This window comes from Garra rufa, chromosome 4 (assembly GCF_049309525.1).
Source record: "Garra rufa chromosome 4, GarRuf1.0, whole genome shotgun sequence".
Taxonomy (NCBI): Eukaryota; Metazoa; Chordata; class Actinopteri; order Cypriniformes; family Cyprinidae; genus Garra; species Garra rufa.
The window spans coordinates 1,021,116-1,034,042 of record NC_133364.1 but is presented as its reverse complement, the minus strand read 5'-3'; the positions used below and the strand labels follow the sequence as shown (position 1 = coordinate 1,034,042).

Here is a 12,927-nt window from a genome sequence, read left to right as displayed (position 1 = left end):
TAAATGTTTTTAGAAAATAACCCATCGTTTCGCTAGGTAAGACCCTTCTTTTTCGGCTGGGATCATTTAGAGCCCTTTAAACCTGCATTTAAACTGCATTTTGGAAGTTCAAACTCGGGGGCACCATAGAAGTCCATTAAATGGAGAGAAATCCTGACATGTTTTCCTCAAAAAGCACCATTTCTTTACGACTAAAGAAAGAAAGACATGAACATCTTGGATGACATTAGGGTGAGTACATTATCTGTAAATTCTTGTTCTGAAAGTGAACTACTCCTTTAATAACGATGGTACTAGAGTTTATCTGAAACTAGTTACCTTGGTAACCATATTATTGGGCGGTTTTAATTTATTTTTTGGTTTCTTCATTTCTGTCTCTTCATTTCTTAGTTAATACTCTTTATTAGTTTTCGTGTTTTTGAAATTAATTATATTAACGTGATGCTGTAGTGTGGTTCTGCTGTCTCTTTAAGACGCTCTGGTTAATTCAGTGTAACTAGATGCGTTAGTTGAAACCTGTTTTTCTGCCGCTGCTGCTGATGCTGTGGATGTTGCAGTGTGACCGTGGAAAAAAAGCAGCAACAGACATCCCGTCGCGTTTCCATTCCCAGAGAACCGGGGCTTTACACGGCATACATCAGGATTACCATCTGAAGATGCGTTATAATTAGCCTGGAGAAATCATCAGCATCGTCTGTTGTGATCTGACACAAAGACAGACGTCCTGATTGGATTTGGGTTTTTATTACTGGAGGGACAAACTGAACATCTTCGAAACGGATAAATAAACACGATGTCGTCGGAAAAACACGGTAAAAAAAAATGTCTATTTTAGTATTTGCTTATAGCACAGCGAATTAAATCAGTTCATGCAGCTGGACGACTCATTGAAATCAAATACGTTTGTTTTAAAGTGAATGAGAGACTATCATATTAAAGCGCTATTATACGCCCATTCATGATTTTTTTTCATTGTTCATCCTTATTTCATCTATATATAGTGTCGTATATTCAGACTGTGTGTCAAATCCTAGTGAGCTCCCTAGGTAGGCGTCAAAAGCGCGTAATATAGTAGCGTGCGGCAGATTTGCCTGTTACAGTCATATGCTACGCATTTTGGGCATCATATGCGCCTTTCGAAGAATTAAAACTACCAGATGATCTTTACAAACGCTGTCTGTGTAGGCAGCTCACTGTATTTGGGACACAACCGCTCTGTCCATAATTCTTTAGGGTATAGCGGTCGTGTTGAACATTACATTATACATTATAAACGGCTGTGTGGAGTTTCATCAAATGAGAGAAGAGGCACATAGCTATATGTGTGGTTTAAAGGGTGTTGTATGAGGCCCTATTTCAGGCATCAGGTCCCTTGGGTCCGTGATTCACCGTGCTGTGCGATGGAGGGCCCTAAATCACTTGCATTTTAACGCAGATATGGTTTAAATATGAACCTTTTGGATTAGATTAGCAGTAATCTTTTTTAAGAGTGAAAAAATATTTTTTCAGTGTAATGAGTCAATGTCTTGCAATCTTGTAAGCAGTACATCCTTCATGTCTTTGTCATCCATTTAGACAAAGAATTAAAGTATATTTATGAGTCATACTCAGTGTTCAATATACCTAATCTGCAGGATGTTAGAAAGTAAAGAGAATGCAAACAGGATTATTTAAGGCAAGGTTATTTAAATATGCACAGTACAGAAAATTATGCATTTCACTTTTCCCCCCTTCATACTTATTAAATATGAATTGCAGTGCCTGAAGTCCTCCTATAGTATCCTGAACTCTATATGATGCTGGCATTCTGAAGGATTACATAATGATCTAGTCGCTCACACAAAACACACGCTGAACTCAACTAAACTCTCTTGAGTGACATAGCTGGTATAAATCTCATTAATTCTTTATTGTGAAGGGATATTCCAGGTGGAATACAAGTTTAGCAATAGTTTATTTGAATTTTGTTTTCATTCAGTGATTGTTACCTGATGGTATATGCTTTTGTTGAGACCATCAGCTGTTATTTTAACTCATTTTTTAATGAATAGTTTTACAGTGGAGGTCCTGGCAAAAAAAGCGACTTTTCCTATGATCCTGCAAAAAAAACTGCAAATCAGAGAATCGCAGCAAGCAAATCAGGCCAAAATATCTCTGCAGGGAACACTCTCAAATACTTAAATATATATACAGCATTATGCAGTTAAACAATTTAAATCAATAGTTTTATATAGAGCCATAATTTTTATTTAGATGATGTCTTTTGCAGTGCTTCATGGCATTGTTCTTTCCCCGATTAAAGCCGTTAAGTACACAGTCGCCTTTCCTTTGTCTTTTTTTGTTCTTGTTTCAAAAACCTTTTGCTTCAAATCAAATATTGTAATATTGTGATTCACCTCGTAGCTGGTTGGTTTGGTTCATGGCTTATAATTTAAAGACTTTTTTTTAAATCCCGTTGATGATGACAGAATCTTCAATTTTTTTTATTTTTTACATAAATTTAAAGCAACTACTATATATGTCTCAAAATGACATGAATAATGAACAACAGACTTTCTGTCTATCAGTTTTCCTGATGTTTTGCTTTTTTTTGTATTGAGCCCCATTCTATGGAAGCCCATTTCCTGCCACTGAATAAAATAAAATAAAAAATGGAAAAAATGCAACTTCATATTTCACAATTCTGACTTTTTTTCTCAGAATTGCGTGATATAATCTCACAATTGTGAGATACACTTGCAAGTTTATATCTCGCAATTTTGACTTTTTTAGATATAAACTCGCAGCAAGTTATAATGTTAGAATTGTGACTTTTTCTCAGAATTACATGATAAAAACTTTCTAGTAATTGCAAGTTTATATCTTGCAATTCTGACTTTTTTAGATATAAACTCACAATTGCTATTTATAAAGTTGGAATTGTGAGATATAAAGTCACAATTCTGGCTTTTTCTCAGAATTACATCCTAAAAACTTGCAATTCTGACTCTTTTTTTTTAATATACACTCATAATTGCGCATCATAAAGTCAGAATTGCAAGATATAAAGTCACAATTCTGACTTTTTCTCTCAGAATTGCATGATACAAACTCCCAATTGTGAGAAATAAAAACAGAATTATAAGATAAAAATGCACAATTTTCTCACAATTGCAAGGTTTTATGTCGCAATTCTAACTTTTTTTTAGATATAAACTCACAATTGTGCATTATAAAGTAAGAATTGTGAGATATAAAGTCACAATTCTGACTTTTTATCTCAAAATTGCATGATGAAGTCACAAATGTGAGAAATAAAGTCAGAATTGTGAGATAAAAACGTGCATTTCTGACTTTTTTTCTCACAATTGCAAGTGTTTATCTCGTAATTCTAACTTTTTTAGATATAAACTCACTATTGTGAGTTATAGTCACAATAGTGAGATATAGTAGAGATATAAAGTCACAATTGGAAATTTTTTATATAAAGTGACAAATGCGAGAAATAAAGTCAGAATCGCAAGTTTATATCTGGCAATTCTGACTTAACTCGCAATTGTGAGTTTATTTCTCACAGTTCTGAGAAAAAAGTCAGAATTGTGAGATAAAAACTCAAAATTACCTTTTTTATTCAGTAGTGGAAACCGGCTTCCATAGTATTCACACTAAGAACTTAAAGGAGTAGTTCACTTTCAGAACAACAATTTACAGATAATTTACTCACCCCCTTGTCATCATGTCTTTTTTTCTTCAGTCGTCAAGAAATTATGTTTTTTGAAATAAACATTTCTGGAAATTTCTCCATATAATGGACTTAAATGGTGCCCCGATTTTTGAATCTTCAAAATGCCGTTTAAATGCAGTTTAAATGCAGCTTCAAATGGCTGTAAACGATCCCAGCTGACGAAGAAGGGTCTTGTCTACCGAAACGTTCAGTCATTTTCTTAGAAAAATATATTTTTATATACCTTTTAAGCACTGAAACTCGTCCAGCACTAGGGCTTGTAGTGCGCGTTCCCGACTTTACGTACTCACGTCGAAAGGTCACGCGTGACGTATGCGAAACTACAGACCCAGTGTTTACAAAGCGAACTTGAGAAGAGAGAAGTGCAACGCAATCAAATACTCTTTAGCAACAAGGTACAACATAAAGTACAATGATGTCGGACGACTTTGAAGCTGGAGGAGCACATGAGATGGAGTTTTCACCGTTTCCTACCTTTTTGAGCCAGAATACACAGATGATGAACTCTGTCAGAGAGAGAAAACTGCGACAGCCGCGGCGGCGACACAAGCCTCGGGCAGACCGCGTTCAAACGAGACGAGATGGTGGTGCAAGTGTGGAAAATGCCAGCCATTTCCAGCGGAGCAGGAATCTCAGTGCTGTCACGACTGGACCACATCTGTTCCACTGTTACAAACAATCGGCGAGTCAGGTGATGGGACTGCTTCAAGCATTCGCTGCGTTGCAGAGCACGGTGGACGCAGTACGTAAAGTCGGGAACGCTCACTACAAGCCCTAGTGCTGGACAAGTTTCAGTGCTTAAAAGGTATGTAAAAATATATTTTTCTAAGAAAATGACCGAACCTTTCGGTAGACAAGACCCTTCTTCGTCAGCTGGGAATGTTTACAGCCATTTGAAGCTGCATTTAAACTGCATTTAAACGGCATTTTGAAGATTCAAAAATCGGGGCACCATTTAAGTCCATTATATGGAGAAATTTCCAGAAATGTTTATCTCAAAAAACATAATTTCTTGACGACTGAAGAAAAAAAGACATAAATATCTTGGATGACAGGGGGGTGAGTAAATGATCAATTGTTGTTCTTTAAGACTAGACCAAGACCAAGAACTAAAGATATAACTATGAATACATCAGCATTCACACCACCGGATGTAATTTATTATAAGCAGAAGCTGCAGCTTTGTTACCTGATGCTTTATATGCTTGACATTGTAAAAGTTGGGTGGTTACTGATTGTTCATCAGCTTGAAAAAACTTCCTCATAGTGATTCCAATTAAATCATTCTTCTGTCTTGTTATCTTTATAGCTGTCATGTAGGGCTAGGCCGATAAACGATATCATATCGAATCGCGATAAAATTTATGTTAATAACGATGATAAGCTCTAGACATTTTTTTGCTCGATATGGATTAATCTAAGAGCCAATCACACCGCAGAAATATGCGACAACAGCCAATCAGCGTGCAGCGTGCAGCGTGCGTGTGCACGTCAAAGTACAAAGTTCATTTCCTACCGCACTTTGCAAAGCAAATTTAATTGCCCAGCCCTACTGTCATGTGAACTTCCCTATTTTCATAGTATTAGAACTTTATCTTTATGGTTATAGTTACTGTCCTTAGTGTGAACAAACATTTACTCTTATAAATAGTTGTCTGGCAGTCTGTATTTGTGGTGTATGACTATGTTTGTGTCACGGCTCAGGATTGGAGGAGGCAGCTGGGAGGCAGTCCATGTCTCAGCCGATGATGCAGATGGCTCCGCCACCCTATCTCCCCACCCAGGACCCCAATATGCCCCCACATCCTCCTCCACCTGGCTGCACCCCACAGCCCAATTACCCCCCTCCGCCTCCTCCACCCGGATCAGAGGGGTACCTGCAGGAAACCCAGTTCCACTGCGGCACCCTCGGGCCCCAGGGAGCGCCAAACGGATACCCGGTGCAGACGCACGGACCAGTAGGCACCGTCCCTCATCCCCCAGTGGGCTACATTCATCCAGGATACCCCCTCCAGCTGCAGCCCTGCACGGCCTACGTGCCCGTCTATCCCATTGGCACAGGGGTGAGTGGACAATCATTTAAACTGCACAGAATAATCCAGATGAATATGGGCCATTAATCTGAATTGGTCCAAAATGCTGTCCCACAATCAAAAAACACATTTAAAAAGCATTTAAGTATTTAAAATTGTAAGATATAAAGTTACAATTCTGACTGCTTTTCTCAAAATTGAGTATTATAATCTCACATTTGCGAGAAGTAAAGTCAGAATTGTGAGATAAAAACTTGCAATTCTGACTTTTTTCTCACAATTCGGACTTTTTTAGAGATAAATTCACAATTGTGAGTCATGAAGTCAGAATTGCAATATATAAAGTCACAATTCTGACTGCTTTTCTCAAAATTGCATGATATAAACTCACAATTGCAAGAAAAAGTCAGAATTGAGATAAAAACCTGCAATTCTGACTTTTTTCTTACAATTCTGACTTTTTTTAGATATAAATTTGCAGTTGTGAGTCACAATTGCAAGATATAAAGTCACAATTCTGACTGCTTTTTCTCAAAATTGCATGATATAAACTCACATTTGCGAGAAATGAAGTCAGAATTGTGAGATAAAAACTTGCATTTCTGACTTTTTGCTCACAATTTTGACTTTTTTTAGATATAAACTCGCAATTGTGAGTCATGAAGTCAGAATTGCAAGATATACAGGTACAATTCTGACTGCTTTTCTCAAAATTGTGTGATATAAATCATAATTGCGAGAAATAAAGTCAGAATTTGTGAGATAAAAACTTGCAATTCTGACTTTTTTCTCACAATTCTGACTTTTTTGTAGATATAACTCACAATTGTGAGTCATGAAGTCAGAATTGCGATATATTAAGTTTTTTCTCAAAATTGCGTGATGAAGTCACAAATGCGAGAAATAAAGTCAAAATTATGAGATAAAAATTAGCATTTCTGACTTTTTCTCTCAACTGCAAGTTTATATCTCGCAATTCTAACTTTTTTAGATATAAACTCATAATTACGAGTCATAAAGTCAGAATAGTAAGATATAAAGTCACAATTGGGACTTTTTTTTCCTCAGAATTGCATAATATAAACTCACAATTGTGAAAAGTCAGAATTGTGAGATAAAAACTTACAATTCTGACTTTTTTCTTGCAATTGCAAATTTATATCTCGCAATTCTGACTTTTTTCAAACATAAACTCATAATAGCGACTCATAAAGTCAGAATTGCAAGATATAAAGTCACAATTCTGACTGCTTTTCTCATAATTGTGTAATATAAACTCACAATTGCGAGAAATAAAGTCAGAATTGTGAGATAAAAACTTGCAAATCTGACTTTTTTTCTCACAATTGCAAGTTTATATCTCGCAATTCTTGCAAAACATTACTTTTTATACCAAAAGACAAATTTTTTGGCGAGTTATTCTATAATATTTAGTTTTTATATGTGTACAACTGTTCAGAACTGTGCTAGCTAACCATGTGCTGATAAAAATGGTCAAACTCCACATTCGGTGGAGTTTTGGCAGTGACATCTTTTTTTTTTTCTTATCCCATAAAATTGACTCTACCGAAACATTCACGATGGAAACATTTCATTGTTTCAGTAGTGAAAAAAGGGAACACATAATCCTACAGTTAAGCAATTTTTGGTGTACTTTAGTATGTTTTAGTAGTGTTTTAGTATGTGAGGATGTGAGTAATGCTACTAAAGCAGTACTGTTACTACCAAAAATGTGCAGTCACTACCAAAACATGGGATGTTTTGTCAAAAATGAAGTATGCTGAATTATCAACCAAGATGTTATGATAGTTTCTAGTTCAATGTATATATATAATAAATCCTTAACTTTGTAATCAGAATGATCAACTTTTTGCCTTTTATGAAGAAAATGTTGATTCAAAATACAACAAATCTCTTAAATTACACTTGGAATTAGGGGTGGGCGATATGGTAAAAATATCATATCACGATTTTTTCAAGAAATATCACGATTCACGATTTTATCACGATTCTTTGTCATGTTGGTTTTACTTTTTTACAAGTTGTCTGAGTAGTACAGCCAAATTAATTTTTCTATTTTAAAACCAAAACCTTACAAGGTAACAAAATATAAAATAAAAAGAATGGCAGATATTTAAGCCAAAGTGGGTGAAGACAAAAAATCTTTGTCATTATTTTCTTTGTTTTTAAAAAATAAGAACAAAGATAAGCTACATGTTACAAATACACATACTATACAAATAAAACAAACAGTGCTTTAATTTTCAGGTACAGTCCATGTATTTATCAGTAGCATTCAAGAAATTTAATTAACAAATATAAAAATAAAACACTATATACATTATATACATAAATTATACATAGAAGCAACATTTAAAGCAACTGTATTGAAGTTCTTCAGTCAAGAGCAGTGAGTGATTTTCCTTTGTGTTTTGTTTTATTAGTGTATCATCACCCAAAAATGACAATTCTGTCATCATTTACTCACTCTCGCATTTTTTTAAGCATAAAACATGCTGAACATAAAACTTATTTTGAATAATGTGGGTAACCAAACAGTTGCTGGGTCCCCAGTTACTTCCATATATTTTATTTATTTATTTTAAGTCAGTGGGGACCAGCTACTGTTACCCACATTCTTCAAAATATCTTCTTTTGTGTTAAGCACAAGAAAAAAAAATTAATAGAGATTTAGGACATTTTTGGGTGTCAACATTTTTGGGTGTACTGTCCCTTTAATGACGATCGACAGCATGTTTAGCTCTGTCGCAGAGCTGCACGCATCTATACAGACGCGCATCCGTTTTTCTCTTAACTGTTTACTTTCACTTTAGACAACCGACTGTGTTTATATGTAATCCTTGCGTGTTTTTGACAGTATAAGCAAATTAAACGCCAAAGATAGCTCAGTTTAGTAATCAGGTGCTGTTTGACAGGCTTTTAGCGCACGTGCTTCAGGTTTACGCGCTCATGAAGCGCATGCCAGAACAGCGCGCGGACCAAATGGCGTTATTTTACCGGCAAGACTTTGAAGCACATTCAAATAATGTACTTTTGTGATCGCGAATATGAATAAGTGTAGTGTCCCGTGAGTGAATGTACAGTATATTAAGACGGAGGCACACTGTAGCACGATACTACGATATTTATTCAAAAGCAGATCGTGGAGACATTTTAATCGTCCACGATCAAAAATCGTCATATCGCACACCCCTACTTGGAATATTATTAAAAATATAATTGTTATTGATTTACCTCTGAAAAAAGCAAAAATATATATTTACAGTGTAGATGTAAGCAAAATCATAATAGGTCAATACAACCCTTCTTATTAAATCATATATCACTGTGTTATGGTAGTGACAAATTTGGGGAGCAATATACACAGTACTAATACACAGTAGTAAAACATATAAATAGTTTTGTTAACAGTGTATTTGTATGGTTTTTTTTTTTTTGAGTGTTATTTTTTTTTAAATACAAAAAAATGTAAGGAATTTTCCATTTTTTCAGTGAAATAATGCCTGTCTAGTACAATAATGTCATGTCCAGTAAAAATATAGGAATTATGCACCTGAATTGTGCACCAGTTAAGCTAAAAAATGGCCTTTCCTGTCTGTTTGTTTTCCTCAGGCGCAGCCTTACATGCCCAATGGTGCACCTCATCCAGGTGTTGCCCCCGGCCAGATGGCCATGCATATGCCAAACGGCATTGCTCTGATGGAGTCTCGCCGTCCTCCTCACGACTACCTGCCCATCGCCGTCCTCACCACTGTCTGCTGCTTCTGGCCCACAGGAATAATCGCCATCATCAAAGCTGTGCAGGTAATTGAGTCTAGACAGAGCTCTGATGCTCTGATGCCAGCAGGGCTGGGATATAAATCAGCTCACGGATATCATTTGTGTTTCATGCATGCTGTTCACTCAAGTGAACTACTAAGAACTAAACACGTTCATAAAACCATTAGGTAAATGGTTGCATTTCAATAGCTATGTTTCCATCACCCTGTTTTTTATGCACATTTTGAAGCATTGCATCAGAAACGAGTGATGGAAATGTTGAATTTAAGATAAAAATCCCTTAATTCATACCAAATAAAAAGTATGCTAGCTTGAGGTGGTTTTTGACTTGTGTAAAAAAGGGTTAATGCAAATAATGGGAGATGGAAACGCATTTGCTGAATAAATTCCTCCATGCGCATCAAAAAATCATGCGACTTTGCACTATGAGACGGCAAGCTGACTAACCAGCAGACTGATCTTGTTCCACAGCAGAATGTTGTTATGGTCATTCTGTATAATTGTATTGCCTCCCAGAAATGTCTTACATGACTGAGTTCCTAAACAGCAGGTATCCGCCTCCAAAAGCAAAGACCGCAGTTATTTAGTTTGAGGCGCAAGTAACTGTTATATATGAAAATGATTATATTCAGTGGCTTCTCCTACTTTTCTTAGTGATATAGTTTAGCGGGAAGCGATGATTTTGTTCTCTTTGATTTGTTGGATGGAAATGATGCTTATTCGCAAATCTTAGATATTTTAATTCACAACTTTGGATGGCATTATCTATGTTTATAAATGATTTAAACACAATTGGACTTTTTACATTAAACAATTTAATTTAAGGTGAGTTGTTAAGTTTAAGATACATTTAAATTTGCTGTGAACAAGTATTTTATTCTACCTTTTTCTGGATTTTTACAAAAAAAATTTTTGGTTGTATTTGTTTAGTGGTTGATTATAAATAATTTACACAGAACATTTGCTTTTAACAGGCATTTTGTCATTTTTTTAGATTTGCTAAATAGGATTTTTTTGTCATATGTCTTTAGTGGCTGCAATTCAAGGTGACAAACGATTTACATCATTTTGATCAGTCTTTTTTTTGTATCAAACAATTACATTTTTAATTTAATTTAATTTTCAGACTTGGTGTGAAGAAGTATTTTATTCTACATTTTTTTTACCAAAGTAGGATTTTTTTTTGGTCATATTTGTTTATTAGTTGATTTTCATTCAGAATTTAATTTATTTGATTGTTTTGACATCAAAAACTTTAGTGTACTGTACAATTCAAGGTGACTGACGATTTACAAAAAAATCAAAAAATTTGTTATTTTGTTTTGCCTCAAAAAATTTAATAATTTCATTTAACTCCTTTTAAATTTCAAACTTGGTATGAACAAGAATTTTATTCTACTTTTTCTTGATTACCAAAATATGATTTTTTTGTCATGTTTGTTTAGTGGTTGATTACAAATAATTTACCCAGAATTTCATTCAGTTTGGTTGTTTCGACATCAAACAACTTAATTTAGTGTATTAATTTAATTTCACACTTGCTTTTTGCTGGCATTTTATCAATTTTTTTCTAGATATCTGTTAAATAGGATTTATTTTTTTTTTTTGCGATATGTCTTTAGTGGTTCCAATTCAAGGTGACAAACGGTTTACACTAATATTAATTTATTTAATTTTTTAGCATCAAACTATTTAGTTTATATTTAATTTTTTTTATTTGCATCAAACAATAACATTTTTAATTTAATTTAATGTAATTTTTCAGACATGGTGTGAACAAGTATTTTATTTCTACATTTTCTGGATTTTTACCAAAATAGGATTTTAGTTTTTTTAGTCATATTTGTTTAGTAGTTGATTACACAGATTTTCATTCAATTTGATTGTTTGACATCAAAAACATTAGTGAACTAATTTCATTTCACACTTACTTTTAACAGAAATTTTATACATTTTTTTTGTAGATATCTACTAAATAGTTTTTTTTTTTGTGTAATGTCTTTAGTGGTGACAATTCAAGGTGATAGACGATTTACACAAATTCTTTCAGCCTCAAAAGACTCAAGAATGTAATTCATCTTGGCTTAAGTTTTGACATTAAACTTAATTTAGTGTACTAATTTAATTTCACACTTCACACTTTTTTCTACATATCTACTAAATAAATAAATAAATAGGATTTCTTTAGTGGTTCCAATTCAAGGTGACAAAATTTCGTTCAGTTAGGAATATCTGGATATCTAGTAAATAGGATATTTTTGTTCTATTTGTTTAGTGGCTGCATTTCAGTCTGACATTGTATTATCAAAGTTTACAATGATTACACATAATTCTGTTCAATTAGGGTTTTGCTTAGCATCAAACATTGCAATTTAATGTGAATTTCAGATTTGTTCTGAAATTTTTTCCTAGATATCTACTAATTAGAAATCTGTCTGTTCAGGTGCGTACTGCTGTGGCTCGAGGTGACATGGTTACAGCAGAGATCGCCTCGCGCGAGGCACGTAACTTCTCCTTCATCAGTCTGGCGGTGGGAATCGCCTCCATCGTGCTCTGCACCATACTCACCGTCGTGGTCATCATCGCCTCTCAGCACCACGATGACGACTGGGAGCCCTAGAGAGCCCAGCGCGGGACGCACCTCCCCATCCTGACCCCAGGCCATCATTTCAGTCGGTATTCTGCTTTTTCTGTCACACGGCACAGTTCTGACGGCTCAAGACACCACATCCTAATCTGCAGCTGAAAATACGCTTTTGCAGCCATTTGCCCATGTATTAGTTACAAGATAGATTGACGGTACGGTACATCAGAGTGTGGGGAACTCACATTAACCTACCTTAACTCTTCCTGTTTCTCCTAAACAAAAGCCTGTGTTAGATCAATAGTTAGAAATATAGCGTACTAAAGAGTCAGGTCAGGTGTGCTATCATTTGCTCTTGAAATCTGCCAAAAATGTTACTTTTTAAAAGAAACACACAAGTATTACAGGAACATCATTTTGGTATACTTATGTCTTTTGATGTTCAAAACATTCCGTCTATTATTTGTGCCATTTATCTCTTTAGAAAGACAATATATTTCTTTGCAGGGTAAGTTGACAAACTTAGTTACTGAAAGTGTGGAACAATTGTGTTTTCAATATAAGTATTGAAAAGTGTACAATAATGTATTGAATAAGCCGAAAGATTGGAATGAGTTCCAATATAGTAGAACTGGAATTTCACATTTCATTTGCCCAAAGGAATTTCAGTTGTGTTGTTCAGAAGAGTGTTTATCAGTATTGATTACTCAGTGGTTTCTTTGTTGAAACCCAAGGCCAGAAATCTACTCTACGCAGTACATAAACACAGATGCAAATGCTTGGTC

At 34.9% G+C, this 12,927-nt stretch overlaps 1 protein-coding gene across 1 annotated transcript; it reads left to right on the top strand.

The window, feature by feature from the left end:
• The first annotated feature begins 574 nt into the window (after positions 1-574).
• Positions 575-12,591, top strand: LOC141334175 (proline-rich transmembrane protein 1-like). Its single transcript, XM_073839303.1, has 4 exons — positions 575-812; positions 5,429-5,787; positions 9,391-9,582; positions 12,002-12,591. Exons 1-4 carry the CDS (start codon positions 794-796, stop codon positions 12,176-12,178), a joined length of 747 nt encoding a protein of 248 aa, XP_073695404.1. The 5' UTR covers positions 575-793; the 3' UTR covers positions 12,179-12,591.
• Positions 12,592-12,927: the final 336 nt, after the last annotated feature.

Excerpts from the sequence above, each read along its gene's own strand:
- LOC141334175 (XM_073839303.1), top strand. Across the intron at positions 5,788-9,390 it reads TCTATCCCATTGGCACAGGG|GCGCAGCCTTACATGCCCAA; the intron begins GTGAGTGGACAA and ends TGTTTTCCTCAG. Across the intron at positions 9,583-12,001 it reads CCATCATCAAAGCTGTGCAG|GTGCGTACTGCTGTGGCTCG; the intron begins GTAATTGAGTCT and ends CTGTCTGTTCAG.